This window comes from Callithrix jacchus, chromosome 1 (assembly GCF_049354715.1).
Source record: "Callithrix jacchus isolate 240 chromosome 1, calJac240_pri, whole genome shotgun sequence".
In the NCBI taxonomy this organism is placed as follows: domain Eukaryota; kingdom Metazoa; phylum Chordata; class Mammalia; order Primates; family Cebidae; genus Callithrix; species Callithrix jacchus.
Window position 1 is genome coordinate 67552621 of NC_133502.1, and position 12996 is coordinate 67565616.

Sequence of the window (12996 nt, forward strand, 5' to 3'; positions counted from 1 at the left end):
AGAGTGGAAAAACCTTGTAATATATGGGACATTCAGCAGAGTACTCAGAAGAGCAATGCCTGGAAATTTAGTGATTGATTAAAGACTGCTCTTTGTCCAAAAACAAAAACAAGATAAATAAATGAAGCCTTAAAAGAGTCAAATTATTTCCAGATAATTTAATTGTGTTCCAAAACACAGGTCAAGAATAGTGAAAGGAATAAGAAAATATTCAGGACTCACTAAAGCAAAATTCACAGTATTTAGAATCCAACCAAAAAATCACCAAGCAGACAAAAAAGCAGAAAAAAACATTACTCTTAAAAAAAGAGAGAGAACTATCAGTCAAAAGAAAGAGACTTAAAAGACACAGGCACTAGACTTAGTAGAAGGGACATTAAAAAACTTATATATTCCATATGTTCAAGATGGTAAAGAAAAGCATAAACATAATAAAGATAGATATGGAAGATATAAAAGGACCCAAATCAAATTTCTAAAAATGAAAAATATAGTAAGACTAGAAATACAGGAGAGAGATCCAAGATGGCTGATTACTAGCAGCTTGGGATTGTAGCTCCCAGTGAAAGCACAGCGAACAAGAGGATGCCACACTTTCAGATGAATTTTTGTTGCTCACGAACCAGGAGATTCCCAGCTGAGGAGCCCCACGGGTCACCAGCGCGACTCTTGTGACCGGCACGGCGGTTCTTGGTGCAGAGTAACCGGACTGGCTCCCCTTTTGGTCGACGTTTGGAGCTCTGGGAAGGCAGAGTCACCTATTCAGCTGATTGAAAAAGGGACTCAGGAAGGAAGCCAGACCAGAGATTCCCAGGCAGAAAAGCACCACGAATCTTAACACCACTGTTTTAGCCAGCACAGTGGGTTGCTCAGATTCTGGCGCTGGGAATCAACAAGTTGAACGTCCACTCAGAGACCTAATTAGAAAGTCGATAATTACAATGATGACAGGTGGATAAATTTACAATGATGGGAAGAAATCAGTGTAAAAAGGCTGAGAATACCCAAAATCAGAATGCCTCTCCCTCTACAGGGGATCACAGTTCCTCATCAACAAGGGAACAAGGCCTGATGGAGAACGAATGTGTTCCAATAACAGAATTAGGCTTCAGAAAGTGGATAATAAGAAACTTCTGTGAGTTAAAAGAAGATGTTCTAGCCCAATGTAAAGAAACTAAGAACCTTGAAAAGAGGTTTGACGAAATCCTAAAGAGAATAGACAATCTAGAGAGGAATATAAGTGAATTAATGGAACTGAAGAATACAATACGAGAACGCAGCGAAGTATGCACAGGTTTTAACACTTGAATTGATCAAGCAGAAGAAAGGGTATCTGAGGTTGAAGACCAACTTAATGAAAGGAAACGAGAAGACAAGATTAGAGAAGAAAGAGTGAAAAGGAAGGAGCAAAGTCTCCAAGAAATATGGGACTATGTGAAAAGACCTAATTTACATTTGATAGGTGTACCTGAATGTCATGAAGAGAATGAATCCAAGCTGGAAAATATTCTTCAGGATATTATTCAGGAAAACTTTCTTAACCTAGTAAGATAGGACAATAACTCAACTCCACGTAATACAGAGAACACCACAAAGATATTCCTCAAGTAGAGCAACCCCAAGACACATAATCGCTAGATTCACCAGGGTTGAAATAAAGGAGAAAATTAAAGGTCAGGTTACCCACAAAGGGAAGCCTATCAGACTCACAGCAGATCTCTCAGCTGAAACCCTACAAACTAGAAGAGAATGGGGGTCAATATTCAATATCCTCAAAGAAAAGAATTTTCAAGCCAGAATCTCATAACCAGCCAAATTAAGCTTCATAAATGAAGGAAAAATAAATTTTTTTGTGAACAAGCAAGCACACAGAGATTTCATCACTACCAGGCCTGCTTTACAAAAGAAAGCAGAAAGGAACAACCAGTATCAGTCATCCCAAAAACTTACCAAAAGGTAAAGAGTATCTCCATAATGAAGAATTTATATCAACTAATGGGCAAAATAGCCAGCTAGCATTAAATGACAATATTAAACTCACAAATATCAATATTAATCCTAAATTTAAATGCCCCAATCAAAGACACAAACAGGCAAATTGAATAAAAAGTCAAAACCCATTGGTATGCTGTATCCAGATCCATCTCATAAGCAAGGACACACAAAGACTCAAAACAAAGGGTTGGTGGAAGACTTACCAATCAAATGGAGAGCAAAGAAAAAAAAAAACAGGAGTTGTAACTTTCGTCTCTGACAAAATAGACTTTAATAGTAACAAAGACTAAAAGAAACAAAGAAGGACATTACATAATGGTAAAAGGATCAATGCAACAACAGGAGTCAATGATCATAAATATATATGCACCCAATATAGGAACACCCAGATATATAAGACAAGTTCTTAATGACTTATAAAGAGACTTGGACTCCCGCACAATGATAGCAGGAGACTTTGACCCCACATTGTTAATATTCAATGGATCAACAAGATAGAAAATTAACAGGGACATCTATGATTTGAACTCAGACCTGGAACAAGTAAACTCAGTGAATATTTACAGAATTCTTCACCCCAGGTCCACAGAACATACATTTTGCTCAGTATCACATTACACCTATTTTGAAAGTGACCACATAATTGGAAGTAAATCACTCTTGAGCATTTGCATAGCATTTTACAGACTTAAATGAAATATTGGTTGGCTGTTTGTTTGCTATTTTCTTCCCTTATTCCTTCCTGTTTCCACTGGTAAGCACAACTATCGGCATAAAAGAGGTTTTTCATACCTATTTTTAGATTGCATTTCAGCCTGGGCAATAGAGCAAGACTTCTGTTCTCTCTCCCCCTTTCTCTTTCTCTTTCTTTCAAAAAAAAAAGAAAACTCTCAATAGAAATCAGTCACAGTTCTGTTTCCTAGAAATTTGAAGAGTGTCACCAAAGTTTCAGGTACAGATAAATTCTTGTCTGATTATCTTGTATTGTGAAATACAAGCTCTTAGTTATTTCAGAAAATTCTATGTCAGGGCTGATATTGAATCTAAAATTTTGTGTTTTAAAACACCAAATATCATAGTGAAATTAAAAAATGAATTTCAGAATTCTGAGTGTTCATATTTCAAGCTCCTACATATTTCCTTTATTTTTTCTTTCCATCAAGCCATATAAATTGACCTCAGTAAGACCAGTAAGTTCACTGATTTCATTTGTAGTATTTTTGTTCACACTACCAAAATCAAATTGTTCATATTACAAAATTCAAATCACTTGACATTTATCAATATTTCAATGATTTTCCATATTCTCTCAAATTCTGACATTGACAGCTTATGACATACCATATTAACATTTACATATGAAAAACAGAAACAAAAAAAGCAATTTTCCTAATAGAAGGCATTTAATCACAATGAAATAGGATCTTATCTTACAGGGCTGTCCCTCACTCCGCCCCTCACCCCACCTTACACTTTCTGGATGTTTAAGTTTGTGGCTTTGACTTACATGGGTTAACAAACAAACAAACAAACAAAGAAATACAATAGATGAGATTAGTAGCAGATTAGACACCTCATAAGAAAAAAACTAAGAAACTTGAAGACATTGCTATAGAAGGTATTTAACATGAAATACAGAAAGAAAAACATGTAGAAAAAAATACAGCAAAAAAAGAACAAAGCCAGGCATGGTGGCTCACATTTGTAATCCCAGCACTTTGGGAGGCCAAGGTGGGTGGGTCACCTGAGATAAGGAGTTCAAGACCAGCCTAGCCAACATGACAAAATCGCATCTCTAACAAAAATACAAAAATTAGCCAGGCATGGTGGTATGCACCTATAGTTCTAGGCAGTCAAGAGGCCGAGGGAGAAGAATCGCTTGAACCCAGGAGGCAGAGGTTGCAGTGAGCCAGCATCATGCCACTGCACTCCAGCCTGGGCAAAAGAGCAAGACTCTGCCTCAAAAAAAAAAAAAGAAGAAGAAGAAAGAAAGAAAGAAAAGGGAAGGGAAGGAGAAAAGGGGAAAGGGGAGAAAAGGAGGAAAAGGGGAAAAGGGAAAAAAAGTAGAAAAAGGGGAAAAATGGGAAAAGCAAACCATGCACCACCATGCCCAGCTAATTTTTTGTATTTTTAGCAGAGACGGGGTTTCACCATGTTGACTGAAATGGACTCGATCTCTTGACCTCGTGATCCGCCCACCTCAGCCTCCCAAAGTGTTGGGATTACAGGCTTAAGCCACCTCACCCGGCCCTGGAGCAACATTTTTGAAGCACTCAGCACTCAAAGAAAAAACAAAAGACTATCAACCCAGAATTCAATACCCAGCAAAATATCTTTTAAAAATAAAGGTAAAATGTTTTTTTCCAGACATAAAAGCTGGAAGAATTCATCACTAGTAGACCTGCACCACAAGAAATGTATTTTTGTTTGTTTTCTAAGAATAGAGACGGGTTTTGCTTTTTTGCCCAGGCTGGTTTTGAACTCCTGGCTTCAAGAGATCCTCCCACCTCAGCCTCCTAAAGTATTGGGTTTACATGTATGAGCCACTACACATGTTCAAGAAATGTAAAAAAAAAAAAAAAAAAAAAAAAGGTTTTATAGTCAGAAGGAAAACAAAAGGAATGTGGATCTACACAAGGAATGAAGAGCACTAGAAAGGTAAATATGCAATTTAACAAAACATCTTTTTTCTTTTGTTTTGAACTCTCTTCAAAAGGCTATTGGTGGTTTAAAAGAAAAGTAATATCAATGTATTGTGGAGTTGATAACTTCTCCTGAAACAAAATGTATGACAACAGCAGCCCAAAGGTTGGAAAAGGGAAAATGGAAACACACTGGTCTAAGATTCTTATACTATATATGAAGTAGTATAATACTATTTAAAGACTATGAAAGCTTAAAGATGCATATTGTAAATCAAAAGACACCAATTACAAAATAAAACAAAGAAAATATAGACAGTTAAGCCTAGAAAGAAGATAAAACAGATTTAAAAATTCAATCCAAAAGAAGAAATATAGACAGTTAAGCCTAGAAAGAAGATAAAACAGATTTAAAAATTCAATCCAAAAGAAGGCAGAAAAAGAGAAAAGGGAGAAAAAGATGAGAAAAATAGAAAATGAATAATAGGATGGAGAATTTAAACCCAACCATATCAATAGTCACATTAAATTTAAATCTAAACATCCAAATTAAAAGGTAGATTTTCCTAGACTAGATTTAAGAAAGAAACACCCTACTATATGCTGCCTATAAGAAAATCAGTTCTTTAAGAATAAAGACACATATAAGTTAAATAAAGGAATGGGGAAAATATGCCATGTTAATATCAATGAAAAGAAAGCTGGAATGGCTTTACTAGTATTGGGCACAAGTAGTTTTCAGAGCAAACAATATTACCAGGAATAAAGATAGGGTCATTTAATAATGATTAAAGGAGTAAATTCATCAAAGGACATTACAAATCTAATGGTTAATGCACCTAAATTCTACATGTCAGAGACTGGATTAGGTATTGTGAGAGAGATTTGTTTTTTTAAGTGAGCCAGGAGTTTTCTTTTGAAGACCTCCCTAACCCTCTGCCCCATTTATCTCTTGGTCTCACTTATCTCTTGGTTACTGCCCTCAAGCACTAAGGACCTTAGTCCTTAGTTCACTCACATTCCTCCTCGCTACATGTCCTGGACAGTTGCTCATTGTAATTTTTGGCTTCTTGACCTCCTCATGCACTCCTGAGATCATTTATTAGAATACAGTAAACTACCCGGAAATGTTCTGTTTCTGGAAATACTTGTTAAGGTGAAACATCTCTTTGACTATAACCTCCTATACTTTCACTCTCATTGTTACTACCACTATACCTATTAAACATCATTAAACTTATTAAGTTAAACTTCATTATTTAATGAATGAATGATTTAATGAAATATCCTGTTACTTTTTGTTTGCGTTGTATTGTTTTGTTTTGTATTATTTTTGAGTCAGGGTCTCATTCTGCCACCCAGGCTGGAGTGCTGTGGTGCAATCACAGCTCACTGCAGCCTTAACATCCCAGGCTCAGGCGATTCTCCCAGTTCAGCCTCCCAAGTAGCTAGGACCACAGGTGTGGGCCGCTACAACTGGCTCATTTTTAAAATTATTTGTAGAGACCGTGTCTCCCTATGTTGCCAAAGCTGGTCTTGAACTCCTAAACTCAAGCAATCCTCTCACCTTGGCCTCCCAAAATGCTGGGATTACAGGCATGAGACACTGCATGCTGCCAAATATCCTGTTTCTTAGAACCTCTACTTTCCAGCAAATCTCCTATCTTCTCTCTGCAGGTGAAAACTCCAAAGCTTAACATTCTAACCACTCCAGGGAGGGAGGATGGGAGGAAGAGAGCTGAGTGTGCACCAAGGAGCAGTAAGATGCCAGACTTGTTAGTGAAGAAGCGTCTTGGAAGTACACCCTGTAGTTCCAGACACCTGCTGACATATAGAGACAAATCACCCAATCAAGTTCTCCCCAAATTCCTGACCCACAAAGTAATGAGCAAAATAAAATAGTTGTTTAAAGCCATTAATTTGTAATCCAGCAATAGAGAACACTCCTAATGGCTCTTTTCCATCAATATTTAATCCCTTTCTCATTAAAAATATATATACATATATTCCCTCCACTTCACATACATCAAGCTGTATCTTTACTTCTGTTATATCTTTATTTCTCTTCACAGGCAAAACTTTTAGTAAAAGCCATCTATTATCACTGTGTCCACTTTATCTCTCATTCACATCTCATCCTATCCCCACCTCTTCATTTAACGGTCCCTGTCACTGTCACCAGTGACTTCATTGTTGCTAAAACTTTTCAGCTCTTATCTGAAACAGCAAGCATTCACTCAGACTTTGTAATTCCCTTTTATCTTTAAATTTTTATTTTTATTTATTTATTTTTTTGAGACAGAGTCTCACTCTGTTACCGAGGCAGGAGTACAATGGAACGATCTTGGCTCACACAACCTCTGCCTCCCAGGTTCAAGGGATTCTCATGCCTCAGCCTCCCAAGTAGCTGGAATTATAGCCATGTGCCACCACACCCAGCTAATTTTTGCATTTTTTACTAGAGACAGGTTTTTGTCATATTGGTCAGGCTAGTCTCGAACTCCTGGCCTGTAGTGATCTGCCTGCCTCAGCCTCCCAAAGTGCTGGGATTACAGGTGGCAGCACCTGGCTGTTCTCTCTATGATACCACTTCTGATTTTCCTCTTATCTTCCCTTGCTGTTCTATTTCAATCTCTTTTGTAGGCACAGGCTTCTCTTTTCTGTCCATCCTTTAAATGTTCGAGCTCCTCAGGATTCTATCTTTAGCCTTTTTTTCTCACACTACATTCTCCCCTTAAGTGATCTTATCCCTTTCCCAAACTTCAGTTACTCAGCAAAGCATAAGAATTAATAGCTTGAGTGCCAGAAAGACCTGGGTTCAAATCACAGATCTTGCCATTGATTTTGCGTGGTCTAGGGCAAGTTATTAAACTTTTCTAAGCATTCATTTCCTGATCTAGGGTAATACTACCTCATGATTATGAAAATTAAATTTAAGAAGTGCTCATCAAAGTACCTAGCACAAGATAAACTGTCAATAAAGAGTGACCTTTTTTATTACACATGGATGGCAGCTCTCAAGTCCATAATCTTAGCCTAAATTTCTTTCCTAAGTTCCAGACACACATATCCAATTGCTACTTGACACCTCTGTTTAAATGACCTATAAGTACTTCAAACTCAATCGAATGGAATTCATGTTCCCAAGCAAACCTCATCTAATTTTAAGTATCTTATTTTAATGAATGACACCACTATCCACTTAACTTATATAAGCCAGAAGCCTGGATATCATCATAAGTTGACTCCTCTCTGTCCTTTACCCTTATGTAATTAATTGCTACATTTTATAATACAATGACAGATATTGTTTTAAGTACTTTACATGAATTTAACATGAGATATGCACATAGAGTAAAATATAAAGTTTATAAATGACTAGTAAGTATATTGATAATAAACTCTTTAAGACTAAATGAGGGAAGAATGACTATACACTAGGATGATCAGGAAAGGCAAAATGAACCTTAAAATCTGGTCAACAAAAAGGCAGAGGAAAGCGTTTTAAGACTCAAGAACAGGCAAAAACAAACACAATTGTGTGAGTGAAAGACAAGTCTGAAAGGAGAAGAGAATATAGACAAGGGTTCTCAAACTTTTTGGATTCAAAACCCTTTTATGTTCTTAAAATTACTAAGAACTCCAAAAGCTTTTGTTCATGTGGGTTAAATAAATTTTTACTTTATATTAAATCTTAATTTAGTTAAAATTTAATTAAAACTGAGAAATTTTTTAAAATTACAACCCATACAATTCACTCATTTAATGTATAGAATTCAATAGTTTTTAGTATATTCACAGAAATGATTAAAATGTTATAAAATTGACTATAATATTGAGTCAATTTTACGACATTTTCATTATCTCAGAAACTCTCTAGCCGTCATCCTCCAAACCCCTAGTCCTCTCCACCAGCCTTAGGCAACCAATAATCTACTTCCTATCTCTACTGAATTGCCTATTGTGGACATTTCATATAAATGAATTTATATAATGCTTGGTTTTCTGTGACTGGCTTCTTTCAACGTATTTTCAAGGTGATTATGTATTCTTCCACTAGGAAGCATAAAATAGCTAATAGCTTTTTTTTACATTAAAGGATACTGAGGCTCAAAACAACCTTGAGAAAATTTAAGAATATTTATTTTAAACAAAAAACCCATTATGCTAACATAAATAATTTTTTAAATGAAAAATAACCACATTCTTCAAAATAAAAAATATAGAATAGCACTGTTTTACAATCTTCTGAATGTGTTTACTAGACGTTAGTAAATGTCTAGTAAAAAAATAGAAAAGAGCTGAATTTTCATATCTGCTTCTACATTTACTTTGTTGCAATATGCTGTTTTGGTTGAAATATACAAAGAAAAATCTGGCCTCAGATAGAAAGAGGAGGAGTATTCCATAGCCTTTTCAGCTAATTATGGTGATTGTTTTCTGACACTACACCAAAACTCAACAAGTCATAGTTTCTTAAAGGTTAGTTACAGGGTGGAACTGGAAGCAATATCACTGAACAGAAATATTCTTTTTGTATTTTAATACCTTAAAATCCATTGGTTCATCTTGAACTTTTGATGAATCTCTTACCCATGAATGATTTTATAATGATGTATTTGGTCAATTGGAAATATTAGTTCACTGAATTATGTAGGCCTTCTAACTGTTTACAAATCTCTGTATACAATATTTTAAAAATCACATTTGTTGATATCACTACTGATTTTATCAGAAAAATCTTTAAGATATTAGGAATCTGTCAAGCTTTCAGTGGTGGATACAAGTTTCTAACCATCTAATTTTTACTTGAAAACACAAAAGTTATCATTGGTAACCTTTACTGTCAGCTGTTTTCCTTGAAGAGACAGGCTCACTTTGTTCATTTTTTAGAATCTACCACATACCCAAGTATGAATAAACACAACTGCTCATCAGTCTTACAAGTAAAACATGTTTCATGAAAAGAGTAACTGGTTCAGTTCACAATTCAACCAACGAAATAACTATTTTTCCTCAAGACAACTATCATACTTTGGTATGCAACTTTCTACATATTTTAATTTCATCACATTGAATATTAAAAAGACATACTCAAGAGTGGAGATTTAATAAAATTCCTTTTACTGCTTCATCAAGGACATTCTTAAATGAAACTGACATGTTATGTTTTGTTTCTTTAACTGAAAATGTGCAGTGGTGAAGATTACAATGACTACTAGCCAGTTTCATGTCACTGCCTTGATTTGTGCAAAGGTGCTAACAGCTTCACATAATCAGTTTAAATGTCAACAAACTGGAAAAGGTAAATTAACATTTTAATATAATAGTAATACAAAAATAGTTTTTACTTTGCAAATTCCTTGAAGTGGTTTCAGGAACCATCAAGAAATCATGCACACTTATAACTGCTGACATTAAAAAAAAAAAAAAAGCAGGAGACAAAGCATCTAAAAAAGATTTTTTTTTTTTTTGAGAGAAAATGTCATTTCAAACAAATTTATTTCCTTGATTCATGAGAAACAGCATTCTAAAAGCAGTGTAGCCAGCATACAATCACATTGCTGCAGAACATTGAATAAGCTTTTAAAAAATCACAGGGCAGAGAATGGGATGGTAAATTGCTAAAATCAGGAAAAAGCATCCAACAAAGTAGGAATCCAATTTGGTTCCCACAGTGGGGCAATCAGTTTAGAAAGTCCATTCATGATGTTAATTACAACAATGGAATGGAAACATTTAGGTTGATACTAGATAACTTTCATATACTTGTTTTGGTAAACTGCAACAAGCATCACAAATCCCAATAGTCCCCAAAATTAACATTGATGTTTCAAGTTTAGATTGCTGAGAGACAGATCAATTTGACTTACTGCATATATTACCATGGATTATTTTGAAGATACTTTGCTATTTCTTTTAAAAATATTTCTGAGGGTAGTTTTTATTCTTCAAGTTCACTATGGTATAGGTGGTGATTCAAAGAAAAACAAAAGTGACACTTAGATTTTGCAGGCATTCAATAAGTATAGACTCGAAGAATAAATAGATGAGTGGATGCATAAAGAGCCATAAAACTATCCATTAAATCTGGTGAAGAAATAATTTCTAGTGGGAACTAAGGCCTAAAATCTAAAACAATCTTGCAAGGATGTATTCCTGATAGTCCAATACTAGTAAATATCTTATTGAAGCAGCTGAAGCAATAAACAATCACTTAGTTATATACTTAAATGTATAAGAAATCTTAGGCTCACAAAAATATACATGTTTTAAAAAGGAAATCTAAGGCACACAAAATACTAAAACAAGTCAATGAATTACCCTATTTTACATATTCAACAAGCAGAAATCTACTTGTACGGGATGGTCTATCAATGGTCATTTCGTTATTTACAATCCCTTCATATTCCCTTACTTGGATTAGTCAAAAGCTCAAAACAGATACTTTGCACAATATATTAACAAGTTACAATGAGTTTTTCTTTAGAGAGCCTGCTGGAACTGTTTGCTTTTGTATCAAAATGGTAAGTGTTAGCAGTTGTGGGCTTCCTATGGCATTTCCAAGGGAGAAGCACCATTAGGTTTTCCATACTCCCAAGGAATCTGACACTTTGAATGTTATAGTTTCATATGCCAGAGATATCACATTTAATATTTAAATTCAGAGGTTTATGACTGCCACGTCTCCTATTGTAAATCAATTATACTCTTTTCCAAACTTTGGCCTTGTCACTTTTTCTCCAAAAGTTCTCAAAAATAAAGGAATATTGTTTAGAAGCCCTGAATAACTGAGCTAAACAGGCTTGAGTACGAGCAATTTTTAAAGAGTAAATTTCTAATACTTTCTACACAATTTTCCAAGCCTTTATCTTTTTTGTATCCTCACAATGTCTCTCTCAATTCAAGGCATATGGCAGTTGTTCAATAATTACATGCTGATGGAAATAAAATTGAATATCTAAAATAAATAATAATACTTTCAGATGATACAGTAATATTGCAATATCAATTTCTGGGAGGAGAGGACACATAAGCCGTTAAAAAGTACTCTAAGTGCTTATTTTATTTACTTATCTATTTATTTATTTTTGCTTTCACTTAATTCCCCAGATTCAGAAAGTTGTCTTCTTACTACTCCTTTTCTTATCAAGCTTAAGTTCATTCCATAAGTAGTTACCAAATTCAATAATAGGAGTGTAACATTCTATCAATTACCCATGCTTCTCTCCTCTATTCACTCTGTCTATATGGCAATATAAGAAAACACTAAGAAATAAATTATCTCTTAGTCATTAAAAATTCAAAACATAAGAAAACTAAAACTAATGTTACATGTGCAAATTAGGATTGTAGGATACCTAAAGTCTTAATATTTAACTACAATTTCTGCATGCTGATACAAATTAAAGATATATACTTAGTATGCCACAGTTTCAAAAGAAACCATTAATCTACAAATCTGACAATTCACAAAGTATTATCCAACTATGCAGATTTGAAGAGCATAACCTCAAATTGCCACCTTTATTAAACAAAAGCCTTATCAATGGTTATAATGTTATAAAGAGAATCCTAGACAATACAATCTGTGCCCCATAATGATTGAACAAATAACTATAATTGAACAATAGTGTTATACTTTAATAATGGAAAAAAATGAATCCTACTAAATTGAACAAGAAAAAAATGCACTTTTTAATAATATAAATCTCATAATCTCACAATTTAAGAGCAGACATGTACATTTTCAAATAAAACAATATATTTTAAATAAATTACCTAAATAGTTTTTAAAATTCTGTTTTGTTTTGAAGTGCCACGTTTTAAGAAAAGCTATTCTTAAATAAATCACTGTGCTGTATTAGATGGTTTAGGGCACTCAAATAAAGCTCTATTTTAATATTCCACTTGATTCTTGGGCTGAAATAACATTATTCATTTAATTGTCTATTTGTTCTTGAGGTACATGTTAAGAAACATCTCTCACTCACAGATGATCTGTTAGCCAAATGCATATGAATGAATTTCTTCAATTATTTAGCTAGTTACTTACTGAGTGCCATGCAAGGGATTCCATGATTCGATGTTCACATCGTTCTAAATGTTTTATCATTTCTCTTGTCAAGTTGCCTTCTGCTTTGATAAAACTTTCAATCACTTTGTAAAAATCAAAGGCTTTTAAATTAAGTACATTCAGAATCCATGGGAAGGACAAATCTGTTCCAGAATCAAGATTCTGAGATGTGCTTCCTAAAAATGAAAAAAAAAAAGTAACTTAGGTATGAAATATTAACCCTTGAGCTAGGTAGTTTTTTGGAAGGTCATATCCAACGAAGAAAATAGTAGAAAGGTTAAA

General features: G+C 34.4%; 1 protein-coding gene across 3 annotated transcripts in view; it reads right to left on the reverse strand.

Annotated features, from left to right (window-relative positions):
• RB1 (RB transcriptional corepressor 1) overlaps positions 1–12996 on the reverse strand; it is a 166975-nt gene that overhangs the window by 77915 nt on the left and 76064 nt on the right. For all 3 annotated transcript variants that reach the window (XM_078361264.1, XM_035298115.3, XM_054253300.2), the window contains exon 17: positions 12694–12890. In XM_078361264.1, the coding sequence (XP_078217390.1) occupies positions 12694–12890 (197 nt within the window). The remainder of the gene's footprint in view (positions 1–12693; positions 12891–12996) is intronic.